Genomic DNA, 15,778 nt, shown 5'->3' with positions numbered 1-15,778 from the left:
ATAAATTAATATTTATGGTAGAATTTTGGTAAAAAATTGTAAACGCTGCTCAAAAGACAAAGAATTCAATTCTTAGTTAAAATTTTTGAGAAAGGAACAAATATTTATTTTGCAAACTGGCTGAATGAACAATTGCATGACTGCGGTCCCTTACCACAAAAGAGGGGTCATTAAAGACAAGGAGTCCGGGTACATACCTGCTCCCAGATTTTGAGGGTAAGGTCTAAGTCCCGCTGCGTTGGGTCCCGGACCTAAGACTTTGCGTACCTGCAACCGTCACAAAAGGGGGAGAGCAAGGAAACGGATATTTTTGCCATTTGTTCGCCAGCATAGGAAAATCTCTGGCAAAAATTTTCAGCTTTCGTCTCCAGAGTCAAGAAACTTCCTGCGGAATATTTTTGTCATTTGTTGCGAAAGGGTTAATTATGATACTATTGATGCCCTTGCCAGGAAAATGCCCCCATATACGTGGTGATTGAAGAACTTATTAGCTATGCTGATGGAGCATGCCGAATAGGATAACCAGAAGTTAACCCTTTACTGCCAGCCCATTTCGGGTGGGATGTGCGAAGACTGCCAAGGCTATTTTCCAGAATTTTGCAACATTTCAGATTTTAAATTATTTCAGCTACTTAATTTTATTATTTATGGTGCAACAATCTAAGTAAGCTGTAGAGATAAAGCACACGTGTATAAATGAGATGGCAGCTGTTGAAAAGGCCGCAATCACGAAATTAAAAAGAATCAAATAAGTGGCTTGCGATAAATCGGCCCTAAAAATCGACCCTACAAATCGGCCAATGGCAGTTTTTACACAACCAGCAAGGGCCGATATATGGCCTGATGACAGTAAAAGGTAAAAAGTAAATATGGCAGTGTCATAGTATAGGTCTATGGTTGCTGTTAAGCTTCAAATGCATTTTCAACCCCATCGAATGTGAGGCATAATTTGAGGAAGTATTTTGAATATAAAGAATTGGTGTCAACAAGTAGTGGTGATAGTGTTTATCCCTTCCTTGCTCTTTGACTTGTAATGGCCGATTCTGATGTTCAATTGCTTATTACCCTTGCCAATGTTGGTATATTTTATGCCATCTGACTCATGTAGACATTACTAAATAGAATTTTTCTCTCCAGTCTAACTTTATTTTTTTAAAGTCTTCCATCAAGTGTCATCTATAAACCTACTCGATGTCTGCTGACCTTTAAAAAACTTATTAGCTAATATCTGTATATCTCTCCATCATCTTCATCATTATTTTCTAGCATGGTTTATTTCCTCTCCCTTTAATTTTTATATTCCTTCACATTTTCTAACTTATGCCCCTATCTCTTAAAGAATTATTTTTTTCAGATTTTGGTGTGCATTTAACTTCTTTCCTTACAATCATTGGTTGTATGGAAGCGGCACATCATATCTAGTGCTATTCCTGCATTGAAAATTATTAATGTTTGCAAGACAGCATTATGCAATGCCATCACAAATTTAAAATGTGAAAATTCAAAATATATATTCAGTCAAATTAATCTTTCAAACTTCTTTCAAATCGGCCTTTGTATTTACTCATAATTGTTTTGCTCATGTAGTGGGTATAGGCTTCCTTTTTCTACTTGCTTGAATGCTCCATTGCCTAAATAACTACACTTGTGCCATCTTTGGTGATTTCTGCTTTGGTATTCTGCTTTGTAAGCCTGCTTTTTTTCTGTTAGGCATAGTGGAAGAGAGTGTAACTGGTGTTCACCGGCTATACCAGTTGTCCAAAGCCGGAAAACTGACTGTACCTGCCATGAATGTGAATGACTCGGTGACGAAGACAAAGTTTGATAACCTGTATAGCTGCAGAGAGTCGATCATTGATAGGTGAGAGTAATTTAATGTTTTTCATTTATGCTCATGCTCTTTATTTGAAGGATCCATGGGTACATTAACTCTATGGAAAAATACTCCAATCCTTCACAGTTCCTGAAAACATCACTGTAGGAATTGTCTCTCTAGGTTCACGGTGCCCAAAAATTGTAACTAGTAGATTCTTAAAGAGTTTCTCAATCATGAAAAAAGTTATTAGTGAAATAACTTTTCGACTAGGTCACTGAAATGGACACCATCGTGAGAAAATTCAATTGTTTAAGGTGGAGCTTTGTGGAAGACCATTATGTATAATGAATGAATTGGGTATGATTTCATTCAATGCCAGTTTTTACAAATATTTTAGGAGTACCGTTACATGCTTTCATTGGTTCAATGATATTTATTCTTTTAATTCTTCTTCAATACACCTGTAGTTTCACTAGCACTCTTTCATTATGTGACTTGTAGAATAATAGCATATCGTCGCTGTCATTAATTTATATAATTAATATCCTAATAATGGAAAAATGATTAAATTTTAAAGGGAACCTATTTCCATACTACTCAAAGAAATCAAGCATGAAAAATTCTAAAAAATCAACTGAGAGTCGGCGCTAAATATTTTTAATTTTAAAAGTCTAGTAATTTTTCTTTATTTATATTTAATAGCAAGCAAATTTATTTTTAAATTTAGGTAAAAAAGATTTTTTTGCTATTATGGTTTGGTGATGCTGTTGTACTGTCACTATTGTATCCAAAGAGGGGACATTATTTTGCCTAATATGTCAAAGTGTGTAAAGCTGATAATTTGTGGTTTCTTTTCTCTTGGAAAATTAATGTGCTTAATAAATATTGTCTTTCATTTTTCATAGTCTCTTTTTGTATAACACATGGAATGCTAGTATTGATATATGAAACAAGTAGGCCACGTCCAGAATTAATTGTTTAGCTTACGTTGATTTTGGTGATTTTATTTGATCCTTTGAGTAATGTTACAATTTTGCCTGCAGTTTGAAGCGTTCAACAGATATTATGTTCGGTGGAAAGCAAGTTGTCCTCTGTGGATATGGTGAAGTAGGAAAAGGATGTTGCCAAGCTCTGAAAGGCCTTGGCTGTGTAGTCTACATAACAGAAATAGATCCTATTTGTGCCCTCCAAGCTTGGTAAGTGTATTTAGTGATAACTTCCTTTTATCCTAATGTGATACTCTTTCATCGATTTCCTTTACCTTAAACATGCACGTTTTGTTTTTCCATAATTACAGCATGGATGGATTCCGGGTTGTAAAACTCAATGAAGTTATCCGCAATGTAGACATAGTTGTGTCTGCCACAGGAAATAAAAATGTTGTAACCCGTGAGCATATGGATAAGATGAAGAACGGTTGTGTTGTATGTAATATGGGACATTCTAATACCGAAATTGATGTTGTAAGTAATCCCCTGTCTTTGATCTTTAATTTTAGTCTCTCATAATAATTCATGGTTAATGGCATGAAATGGCACATTCACTGCATGAGTTGATATCACTCCTGAGATTTCCTTGAAAATTCACTCTGCAAATGTGCTCTCATGATGCTATTGTAACCAAATGATCCTGGAATACCTATTTATAACCGGATGTAATTGAATGATTTGGTAGAGTTGCTTTATTTTTAATGTATAAACAGGCATCTAAAATATTCCGGGTCACAAAGAGAGGGGGAAGCCTTTTCAAGAGGGGTTAAATTTTTCCTTTCTCCACCCCTTATCCAAAATATCCCTGGGTGGCCCTCATAACTCCTGCCAAAGTGAACAGCCTGTAAATATCGAAAGTTGCATTAAACCCTTGCTTTATACTTTTGATTTATTCTTCTGTACTGTTGGTAATGTTAATCCCATTTTGATGTGAACCAGCTGAATACAGGAGGGGTATTAGTTCCATAGCATCAACACCAATGCTATTATTGATTTGTTGTAGTGGGGACATAAACTAAACAGTAATTAAAATTTTTCGGGATGGGTCGGTTCAGTTCTGTGGGTCTCGGTTCCACTGGTCGTTTAGGTTGTGGGAACTTAGGCCTGGAAGACTCTGGTCTGAAATACTTTACGCAAAACCCAGTTTGGAAACTTTTCTTGAGTGTAACTTACAACAATTTCTTTAAATATTATGCTTTTAAGGATCCGATCACTTTTGAGGTATTTTTATGCATTACTTTTTGCAGTTTTTGTAGTAATCCAGCAAAATTCATTAATAAATAACTTTTAAGAATTAATTTATGAAAATGAAACATATGAATTAGAACCGGAACTAAGAATCGGGACCAAGAATCAATTGCAGGTACCAAATAGGAATCACGAAAGTCAAATAAGGGGGGAATAACTCATTCTTAAAAAGTTCTCTTTTTATTTCATTTATAAAACACTTATGATACTGAAAATTATGCTGTACAAGTCAGTGCTCTTAGAAAATGCCAGCTTGCAGATGGTAAATTGAATAAATTGTTACATGGAGGTGTGCTGTATTCCTATGGTTAGGGATTATTTGTTCTTTTTCTAGATACTTTGAATCATTAAAATAAATGCTTTACCATCATTTACATCATTTTTAAATGAAGCCTATAGATAACCATAAAAATTAATGAATAATAGATTTGAATAGTAAAAGAAGCAATGAATTTGAACATCATTTTCATTTTTTTGAGAATCTATGTAGTTATTTGAGACTTTTTGTGGGTACTTTTAGAATTTTAAATCTTGCATTATTGTCCACCTAAAGACAGTAGTTGAATGTTTAACCTGTTTTGACCCTGTGAGTAGAAAAATAGTCATGTATGAAATGACCTTTTGGAAAGCCATGTACCTATGTATATACATATTTTCAGACCCTTTATTCGAGTGCATCTGAATTCTGAAGCAGATTATTGATTCTACTGAAATTAAGTGCTCCCAATTTCCTATGGGAATTGAATTGTAATGTGTAATCTATGACTTAGGAATGGTGATGTAAGAATTCTTTTCTGAGATGTGTGTGTCCAACATCTGGTAGACTGAATGAAATGTGCAATCTTCGCATTTAAGTCTAAATGGCACACCTTTAACCCCTTAAGCTGAAACGATGAGTCTAGCTCGTCATAACCTTCTGATACCAAATTGTGCAATGATGATTGTAGCTCATCATCTGATTTTCATAAGTTTAGCACTATTTAGGGGAACAATATAAATACAGCAGATTTCCGATTATCCGGCTGCGGTATATCCGTGTTGCGGATTATCCGTGCATGATTTTCACTCTCGCTCAATATTTTCCACGATCTTTATAAAAAAAATAAAATCGGATGTTAAATCACCGGAATTACTGCATTAATGCTAGGATACACCGGGCTTATTGTTTCCGTTATAATCCCCTATGTAAAATGGAAGCGATTGCACACTAGCTGCATTCACGGGAGCACCATATTCGTGTTTTCCAAGCCTTGCAGCGAGCGACTATGCTCTGTGATCATGGGTACAGCAGTTACAACCTGGGAGACTTGTGTGAGATGGAACTATGTTGCGTGGTGCCTGACAGTGTAGTTTTGGATGTCGAGCAGTGGTTTTGAAGCATTCGTGCAGACCACTTTTCTGTATCCGTGATCACTAAGCCGCGGATGTGTGGTTTTTGAAACCAAGCCTTTCATGGCGCATTAAAAATATGAGTACAGCCATGTTATCGCCGCTAAAAAGATTGCGAACTGGCAAAGAAAGCTCTTAATGAGTCCGGGAACCACTCTAAAATAACAGAATAACTGCATAAATAATAATATATTGTTTGTTGTATGAAAATTTTGAATATTACAAGACATTAAAGTGAAAGTTTGGGTTATCCGTGTTTTCCGATTATTCGTGCTGTCTCTCTCCATCATTAGCCCGGATAATCGGGAGCGTGCTGTATTTTGAAAGTTAACAATGTTAAAACATCCATAATGCACATAAAGAATTCATATTTCACGAAATATGATGCATTGGAATTAATACAATGATTTTATACCAGTAGCAATAGCTGTGTTCCCGATGTATTTAACCCTGGAATTGTACACCGGGGCACTCAGTGCCCCAGGGAATTTTAACTTTCCCGTAAATTTTATGTAAGGTTTCTTAATTCTCTTATTATATTTGTTAAAATATTAAAACAAGTAATTAAATTTATGTTTTTGCAATAATTTAAGGCCAAAATAACGCGTTTTCAATGGTTTTTTTTAATAAAAATAAGTTTTTGCATTTTATATGTTTTATAACTTTTTGGGGCACTCAGTACCCCAGTGTACGGTTAGTGTAACAGAAATGGAGGTGTACGGTTGCAGGGTTAAATAGATACTTTACAATGTGAAGTAATAATCACTTAGCCCAATTAAAAAGTAATAATGATAATATCAATCTCCAAGTTACTCATGGGTACAATTATTTGGGTAGCACTAAAGATACATATTCTTTACCGCTAGGAGCACACCACCATCTCTTCATTTACCCATCACACTTGTAGACCTATTGCAAAGAAATGTCATGCAAAGCAATTTCTGAGTCAGATATACATACCATCCAATAGCCATATGTGTCAGTTAATGCAAGAATGCCATAACTATTGACCAGATGAGACTACTGTGGAAATCTTCAAGCTTGCTGTATAAATCCATGCAGTTTTCATGACAGATCTTGTACTTGCACACTTTTAGCTTCGCTAGTTTTATTGATGAGTCCGGAACAATATTTAGGTTCCCACTAACATACCTCAAAGTGACACTCTCATCATTGTTCTTATGAGTTTCCAGCTCCGATTGCAATTACTAAAAAGTTTGGGTTCCCCCAGCATCTTGTCAGAGCTAATAGACAACTTCAATACCTCTATTACCTTGTTCTTAGATTTCAAAATTTTAGCTACTTCCCTCAAAGAATGCAAAATCATTTGACCCAGGTTCCCTCACCTCACTTGCAAGTGAATTGGGAGGACCTGGGCCCTTCACTGATCAAGGCAACGCGACTGATGAATGTGTCAAATATTCTATGGGAGCATTGTTTGACCTATTTCTGCATAACTATAGGAGCATTGTGCATCAAAAACCTCTATTAGATTCATGACTATTACAAATTAGGTGCTAATTGGCATTTTCATAAAGCCTCTCAACATACAGGTGAAGTTGCAGTTCATTCACTTCAACTGACAAGCTGCCATTGATATGAACTATGTTAATTCTTTAAAAATCGGAGTTATGATTTTCATGACTATTCTTGTGTTTCGGCTAGTGTTATTGTTTTCTTAATGTGAGAGAAGGCATCCGGCTACCTGTCGACTTATCCTTATTGTTTAAATGTGATCCACCTCACCTTGAGCGTGATGTGAGAGGTGTCAGATGCATTAATATTGCCATTTTTTGGTGACTGATTAACTATTCAGTGGTCTCACATCAATTTATCCCACAATTTGTCTTGTGGCATCTTTAACACACTGTAAATTTAGTTTTGGTAATGTACTCATGTTACTAAATTTACCACTGTAAATTTAGTCAAATGAGTACTACCGGATGAACTCTTAGAAAGAAGTGATTCATTCACTATCAAGTTCATGGCTGCGCATTGGATTTCTGTTTATTCATAACTGTTATTCTGCTATGACTATTACTTTGGGTTATCCTTATTGCCACGAGAAAAAATACTCTTTGATCAATGGTAAAACCATTACATTCAGCTTCATATTGGTATTTATGTGTAATAGGTCCCAGTTTTTTTGCTAAATAAATTTATCGCTTGTTATTATTGTAATGCCCTTTGTCATCAGGATTTCTTTAATCATCCTATATGAATTATGTGCTAATGTCACCCATAAGTCCGTACAGGCCACCATCATAGTGTCCTTGAATGAGTGCTTTTTAAAATTGTGAATGGCATACATGTATGCTGCATGCAGAAACTTTGTTTTCGTTACTAAGCTGTATGTTTAATCTGTAAATTATCATTTTTTGCTTCTATTTTTACAGAATAGTTTGAGAACTCCTGATTTGACTTGGGAGAAAGTTAGGTCTCAAGTGGATCATGTGATTTGGCCGGATGGTAAACGGATCATTTTGCTTGCCGAAGGGCGGTTAGTCAATCTGAGTTGTTCCAGCCTGCCTTCCTTTGTTGTGTCCATCACTGCTGCTACTCAGGTAAAGACGTGTCAATGTTTACGTGATACAGTATTGAAGTTGAATTTCATGAGATGTGAGAAGCCATTGATATTTGGCAAGCCTATTCACAATGGATGAAACTTCTGCGATTACAAAAAGCTATGAAGATTAGTGTAATTTAGTCAACCTTGAGTTACCTGGGTAGTCTGAGGCGTGACTTCCTGAAATTGCTTCATGTGGAATCAAAAAATCTTTTAGATTTAACATAAATAATTTTAATAACGACCGGGTTTGTTGCTGTGCAACATTGTCAAGTACAAATATACAGCTGTAATTTTGTCACACATTGATGAAACAGGTCAATATGAAAGTTATTTACGTGAAATATACAAGATTTCTTGATTCAACATTGGAGTTAGCTCTTAAAAGTGTTTGGTAACACCAAGTCCATCTTACATTTAATGCCGATGCCAGGCTAGATTAACCACTCATCATGTCCCAGCCACAGGGTATCAATGCAATCAGTCAAAGATGGACCTGAATACATATTAACCGGTTATATAAATTAATTTTTAAGTTAAATTTTCTTATCTTGACATAATTTTTCAATGCATAATTTTTATTATATGTTTTTAACTTTGCAGGCTCTTGCCCTGATAGAGCTGTTCAATGCTCCCCATGGCCGGTATAAATCAGATGTTTATCTACTGCCTAAAAAAATGGGTAAGTCGATATATTTTATTGACTGATTGTGATAATTTTTATTAAATGAATAAGTTCTGCAGACTTCAATACAGATAATATGTCGCTTTTATTTCTATGCTCTTCAATTTCTCTAGTCTAATGTGTCATGGCCATATTTTAAATATCTTTTGCTGTGCCAGTTTTTATATTATGTAGGGTTTTTGATTAAAATGGATCCAAGTTAGTGAGGGTCCATTTGAAAGCTGAAGGCAAACTTTATTTCTTTTTATTCTATAACTAATAAAATTTCTCAGTAATTATTCGCATATCAGAAATTCTAATAAAAAGGAGTTCTCTTATATTTATTCTTAAATTTTACTTATACTTGTATGTGAACATATATCCTTGAATATTAAACCTATCATTTCTGATCATTCATTTTTCTCAATGAAGTCCTGGTAATGATTTTGTATGATTCATTAGTCCACAGCCAATGAGATATAACAGAGTGAAATTCTCGTTAGAAGCTATATTGATTTTTTTTTTAGCAAGAAACAGTGCTATCTGCATTTCTTCACAACATGTATTGAAACTCTTATGTATGATATGGTTTAATGGTGAATTCATTTCCAGACGAATACGTTGCCAGCCTTCACCTTCCGACCTTCGATGCTCATCTCACTGAGCTCTCAGATGAACAGGCCAAATACATGGGATTAAATAAGGCCGGACCATTTAAGCCAAATTACTACAGGTAAATTACCCACCCGTGTCACACTTGTGGAGAAGGGTGGAGAGAATGGAAGGGTGTATGGAAAGAGGGTGTATGGAAGGGTGTATGGAAAGAAGGGTGGAGAGAATGGAAGGGTGTATGGAAAGAGGGTGTATGGAAGGGTGTATGGAAAGAAGGGTGGAGAGAAATCTGGCGTTGGCATTAGCCAGCTCTTAACGAAAGGCAGCTTGGGGACCATGGGCATACCCAGTGGGGGGCAGGAGGGGGCAAGTGCCCCCCCTTAAAGTCAAAAGTAAATTTAGTTAAAAACAAATTTTTAAAACAAATTTTCTGTAACCTCTTCCCTACGCAGGGCGTGATTTCACGGCCTGAATTTTCTGATGCTAAAGAAGGAAGGCCGGCTTTTCACGGCTTGAATTTTTTGAAGCAAAAGGCCAAAGGCCGTGTTTTCACGGTTTCGCGGTCAAGCATGCCAAGTGGGTCCCAACCGCCATAAGGGTCCCTCGGCGCGAGAGGTTTATTCCTATTGCCCTTTCCTATTGTCCGTGTGGGGATTACCTCGGCCCATTCCAGCTCTCAGTGTCCCACTCAAGGAAGGTGCTCATGGTCACTTATTTGTTTATAAGTTAAAATAACTAAAAACGTTCATGTTGCATTTATTGAAAATCAATGCGAGGAATTACATTCTGTATGTTCTGCTGATTGGTTCCAAATTTTAAACGGAATTCTAGCGTTCATATTAACGGAGTTGATCATCACCTAAAACAATTTTTGGAGACGCTAAGGTTAGATGTTTAATTGTTATTTTTATAACTTACTATCAAGTTTATAGGAGCGATATTGTAGTGATTTACATCTAAAAATATATGTTACTCTGTTAGTTCTAAGTGTTCATTCTAAGTGTACATTTGCGGTGAAATTCGATAGAATATCCGATTTAACTTCTATGAAAAAAAGCCCTCGTATTGTAATAAAATATGATTCTCTCAGTTCTTTGTCGTGAGCCAAAATTACAGCGGCTATTTTTAATAACCTCTTACCAACCTTGGAATACAAAGGTATTATAAAAGAATTTCGCTATAAATACTGATTAATGCATATCCTAAAAATTCATAAATTTAATGTACCAATAGGGAATGTTTTACGTAGACATTCGTTCCGTGTTTTCACCTACTGAAATATGTACGTGGAAGATGATTACCTCACTCTTCTCGGAAAAGCTCATTTGGCTATGATATAGTGCCGTTTTGCTGAAAACCCTAAAAATAACCGTAGAACTTCGTTTAAAAGTTCTACAGGCATTGCAAAATGAAAGGAATACATTGATGAACTGACATTTAATGCAACAGTAACAATAAAAAAAATAAAATTGCACTGGCAACAATAAACTGACCGTAAAAGTACGCCGGGATGGGCTGCCTTCGGGGAAAAGGGTCGAGGATTATATTTGCCCAGTTTCCGAGGAAAGGGTCCGGGACCCCGCTAGGAAAGGTCATTAAGGGGAGAAAGCGACTACCTGCACAGTCCCAAGCCAAGTAAAACTCCGTACGGGGCGAAAAAGAATTTCTCAAACCCTTCGTAGAGCCAAAAGCAACTTCCCGTGAAGGAGCTCGGCGCGAAAAGGTTAATTCCAAGAAAAGCAATATCAGTAAAAATCTTCTTCTTTCTCGTATCCCCTTTTGCTGTTAGGCGTCGGGTTCCACCAGCCACTTTCTAAACTCCCTCCTATTCTGAGCGAGCCGCTTCACATCATTTATACTCAGCCCACTCTGGGCTGCCACTCTCTCCGCATAGCCTTCCCACTCCAGCCTTGGCCGTCCTCTTCCTCGCCTCTTCTTCTTCAGTATAAATCATGTGATTAAAATCAAAATAATTTTTTCACGAGCAAATGATTTTAGAAACTAAAAATGCGCTTGTATAATTTTCTTGAAATTTTGGTTTCATAACCTCTTCTGTGTTACAACTTGGCTTTCCCCCTCTAGTTTTGATCCTGGGTATGCCCTTTTTGGGGACCACGGCTTATTGTCCCAACCGACAGTTTTGCTTGAAGTATCCTCCACACAATATTCAAGCAGGGATCGGGCAGTCTCCGAAAGTTCTCTGTCACGGCCGGGATTTGAACTCGAGCCTATGGGGCGGGAAACCAACACCTTAGTCACCACACAAACCCGATCGCTTAGTCACACTTAATTTGCCATTATTTTGATTGAGTAGATATGCAATGAATGAAGTTTATATTTAACAGTATGATTTCCATCATTGTCTCCTTCACATTACCCCAGTAGAATATGCAAACAGATACTAAGACTTTAATAGAATCCATGTAAAAGAGGAATTATTATGATGAGTAAATCATCAAACTTTTGCAGATGAGATCGATGTGCCAAATTTTGGGCATCTTGAAATTACTCTGTGAGGGTGAAGAAGAAAATTTAATTTCCTATTTTGCCAATTTTCTTTCACAATGTCAGTTATGTATTAGTCATAAAAATGACGTACAATAGCAGTTTTTACTTATTTTCCTTTAATTTTACAGTTATTGGCTAGATTTTTGGTTTTAAAATTACATATTTTTTTCTGTGGTTGGGTGACATGATTCCCTGTCAATGTTAGTGAGAAGGCTGATTGTCATTGTATCATGTAACAGTCTTACAATTCATTCCAACTTTGTAGATATAGAGTTTGCTGTGTATGGATCATGAGTATCCTCACAAATTGTACAAATAATTGTGTAAGCAAAGAACGTTTTTAAACATGAGGAACTCGAATTAAATCACTTCTGGTGTTGAAAAGCATGAGTGGTGTCAGGGGCGGATCCAGGATTTCTTTCTCGGGGGGTACAAGGATATCTCGTAATACAAAACGAACGCAATGACAATGGGACCGTATTAAAAATCTTGAATATTTTTTAAAGCTCTGGGGGGGTGGGGCACGTTCCCCCATCGCCCCCCCCTCCCCCCCTAGATCCGCCTATGAGCGGTGTATTAGTGGGTGAGAAGTATAAATTGCAATGGCTCCTAAGCCCAAGTCCTGTACCCCAGTGGAAGTAGAATTTTTATGTTTTTGGTTCACCATTAGTAGGACCCTTATATTCACTGTTACTGCTTTACTTAGATTTTTTTACTTCCTTAGATTTTTAACTTGGATTTTTACTTTTTTTTATTTTTACTTAGATTTTTAATTTAAAAGCTGCCTTTGAAGTATTCTTAATGCTATATGGGTTTTGTTTGTAATTTTCTGGTTTTGAATCATAAAGAAAAACCTAGTCATCTCTATCCAATGCTGCATGAAGTATACTTATATTGACAACAAGAGTAGCTCAAGTATGGGGGTGGATGAGGGGGATAGATCCCCTTAAAGCCTCAGATAATTAAAAAAATAATAAAAAAATATTGTCTAGTCTGACGTATAATAACTTTTAACCTAACTTTTTCATGAAACCCAAATTTTAAGTGCCAAAATGATGTAAAATGTATTCCCAGGAATGTCATTTTCAAAAATGTTGCCACACCCCCTGGTTGACTGGGAGGGGGGAGTAACCCCCTCAACCTCCCTGCCCATCCAAGGCATATTCCTAGTTACACCACTGGACAATAACACTTGTACATATTTTTATTTCAGGTACTAATCCTGCTTGTGGTGGAACCCCTGTAACCGTCATATGGTGTCCGGAATTTGTTGGTAGGAGGATCATCTAGAACGTTGTGCTCAGAAAATGTTTTAGTATTAATGCATTAACTGGTGAGAAGAAAAAAAAACGAATAGGTTATAATTGGATTCTTGTCCGAATTTGATTCTGTTCTTATTAGATATTTTAGTGGGGCAATGGAAGGAATAAATTAAAATTTAAAGTTGATTTCAAGTTCTGTATGGAATCAGGAACGAGATATTTACACTTTAACAAAGGGAGTAATTGAGGTTTTGGAAATTACATGCCATGGTTGAATTTATAGTATATCATTATTTTGTTATAGGCAATAAACATTAATGAACACAAATGTACAACTCAGCCAGTGGTGGTGGAATATTTTATTCAAAGAGCAGTTCATTTAACCGTATTCTAAGGCAACCTGAAATACTGTGAATACATACTATTCAAGTAATAAAATTTCAGACTCCTAGGAGTTGTGCAATCTTTTATTTTTACAAAAAATACAGCTGTGAATACTGACAATGTCTTAGTTTCTATTCCATATTTTTCTTATGTTTTCCTGCCCAAAATGTTTGTGTGGATACATATGGTTCTCAGTATCATGATTACTGAAGAAATAGACTGATCATCAACTTGCACTCTTGTAAGATGCAGAGTATTTTTTGTAAGCAAATTGTTCTTCATAGATTGTCAGAACATGCTGGGACACTACTTGAACGCATAACTGTCTTCTTTCTTTCACTTGCTCTCAATCACTCATTATTCTTTTTATTAAGAATGTTTTGAAACAACGTGTTTTATAGAAGTTACCCTTTGAATTAATGAGTCCAGCATGGCTGAGGAACATTTTAAAATGCAGAAATTCTATCTGGTGGCATAATGACTTTTCATTTCCTTAGAAAAACAAAAATTTTGCATGATGCAAAGATTCTTCAGAAAGATGTTGTGTGTAACTGATTGTGGTATGTGATAAACAGCATTTTAAAGTTTAACACAAATTATTTTTATTTGTTAACCCTTTGAAAGGTATTGCCAACTGTGTTACCTATGTCTCTTATCACCCTAATGTTGCTAAGTATTGATGGTTAGTTTGTTCTGTTACTGTATAATTTGTAGCTAGCTTATCTGTTCGTAATGATTTCATTCTGCAAAGTTCTTAGAGCAACATGTAATGCTTAGTAGTAACATAGTACATATTGTTGTGAAATTACTAAGCATAAATGGTTCCTATTTTTGAAAAACTCAGATTTTTATTCAATGTGTTTTAATTAATTTTAATAGTGTTTTCTGTACATTTTCCACTTCTTTGTTCCAAGTAGAACCGGTCTGTGTTATGTATTTTTGGGAAGCTTTTGACCTGCTCTACCAACAGAAGATTGCAAAAATTAAAGTGATTAAATTTGGTTGAATAAATTGTTCAATTCCAGTTGTTTTATATGTCATATGGCTGATTGAGTATATCCTTTTTAATATTCACTGAGTGCCTTGGTTTTCATATAAACAAACGCTTATGTTGATAAGGTGCCAGAAGGTATTGGAGTTGATATTGGTTGGCATCTCCCTGCTCATTTCTTCAAAATGAATTTTATGTTATTTTTTTATTATTTCGTGTTGCATTTATTTCTTTAAAAACATGTTTTAGGTATGTTCTAAAATGAAGCAAAATTCTTTCAAATTATGGGCACTACTGTCTTTTAAGGTAATTCTGTCTGGTATCTTCCGTTAGTCCTCTTCAGGTTTAATGCATGTGAGCTCAAGTTCAAATGAAATAATTGTAAAGTTACTTTATTTGTTTATCTGGTATGCTAAATTAGATTGGCATGAACAATAGTAGCTTCTTTCCATGTTGTGAGCACTTGCGAGATGATAATGTAGTAAAAAAAGAAATTGATAGACTTAATGAACAACGAGGTGATGATGATTGCCTCAAAATTAAAAACTGTGACCTGTGATACAACAAAACATTGACCTGAAAACCTGATTTCACTATTTTTAGTGGGTGACTTAGCTGTCCTCATGATAACACCTATGAGCCTGATGCACTCCTAGCATTTTCTTTTAGGTGAATGCACCAGTACACAAACTTGTGTTCTTTTCGATAATTTACGATTTTTGGGAAAAAAATCAGCTTTTTCCTAGTTGATATTCAGAAAGAATGCTGTAAGAAGAATCTTAAGACCTCAGATGCATTATCACTTAGAGCAGTGTTTCCCAAACTTTTTCTCCATCTTTCTCATTTCTCCATTTGATCCAAAAACCTATGCTCAACGCCCTAATCGGTATCTTTAAAATAATAATCAGAATCATATACTAATTACCCAAATGAGGAAAATTGTAATAATTAAATTAAAACAATCACTAATTAAATGTTTATTTAGAATCCAATGGATGTATAGTTTTTTAAATCATTTATGTAAATGATTTAATACACAATAAAAGGAACTTAATGGAGAATATACTTTTGACATTAAAAAAAATAATTTTAAGAAAGCTCTTTTAGAATTTTACATGTCATTCTTTTACTTAAATTAAGTTATAGCATGAAAATTTTCAATTTATAGTAACAGAATGGCCAATCATGTTTTGTTAAAATTATTTTAACAATTTAGTGACTTTTTATTATAGTTGTTCATGGTATAGAAGTCACTTAAGAAGATTCTATTGCTAAAATTAATTACATATTTCCATCAAATTAATTTTTAATCAGAAGGATGAGCTTGATGACAGGATACAAGTTTTCCA

General features: G+C 35.4%; 1 protein-coding gene across 4 annotated transcripts in view; it reads left to right on the top strand.

The window, feature by feature from the left end:
- Positions 1-14,462, top strand: part of LOC124171893 (adenosylhomocysteinase-like 1) — a 153,136-nt gene extending 138,674 nt beyond the window's left edge. For all 4 annotated transcript variants that reach the window (XM_046551287.1, XM_046551284.1, XM_046551286.1 and 1 more), the window contains 7 exons: positions 1,711-1,861; positions 2,860-3,012; positions 3,114-3,279; positions 7,839-8,006; positions 8,612-8,690; positions 9,285-9,405; positions 13,006-14,462. In XM_046551287.1, coding sequence (XP_046407243.1) covers positions 1,711-1,861; positions 2,860-3,012; positions 3,114-3,279; positions 7,839-8,006; positions 8,612-8,690; positions 9,285-9,405; positions 13,006-13,012 — 845 coding nt within the window. In that variant the 3' untranslated portion in view covers positions 13,013-14,462. The remainder of the gene's footprint in view (positions 1-1,710; positions 1,862-2,859; positions 3,013-3,113; positions 3,280-7,838; positions 8,007-8,611; positions 8,691-9,284; positions 9,406-13,005) is intronic.
- The last annotated feature ends 1,316 nt before the right edge of the window (positions 14,463-15,778 follow it).

This window comes from Ischnura elegans, chromosome X (genome assembly GCF_921293095.1).
Source record: "Ischnura elegans chromosome X, ioIscEleg1.1, whole genome shotgun sequence".
Lineage (NCBI taxonomy): Eukaryota > Metazoa > Arthropoda > Insecta > Odonata > Coenagrionidae > Ischnura > Ischnura elegans.
Note: the sequence above shows the minus strand (reverse complement) of the source record. Positions and strands in the feature narration are given on the sequence as shown.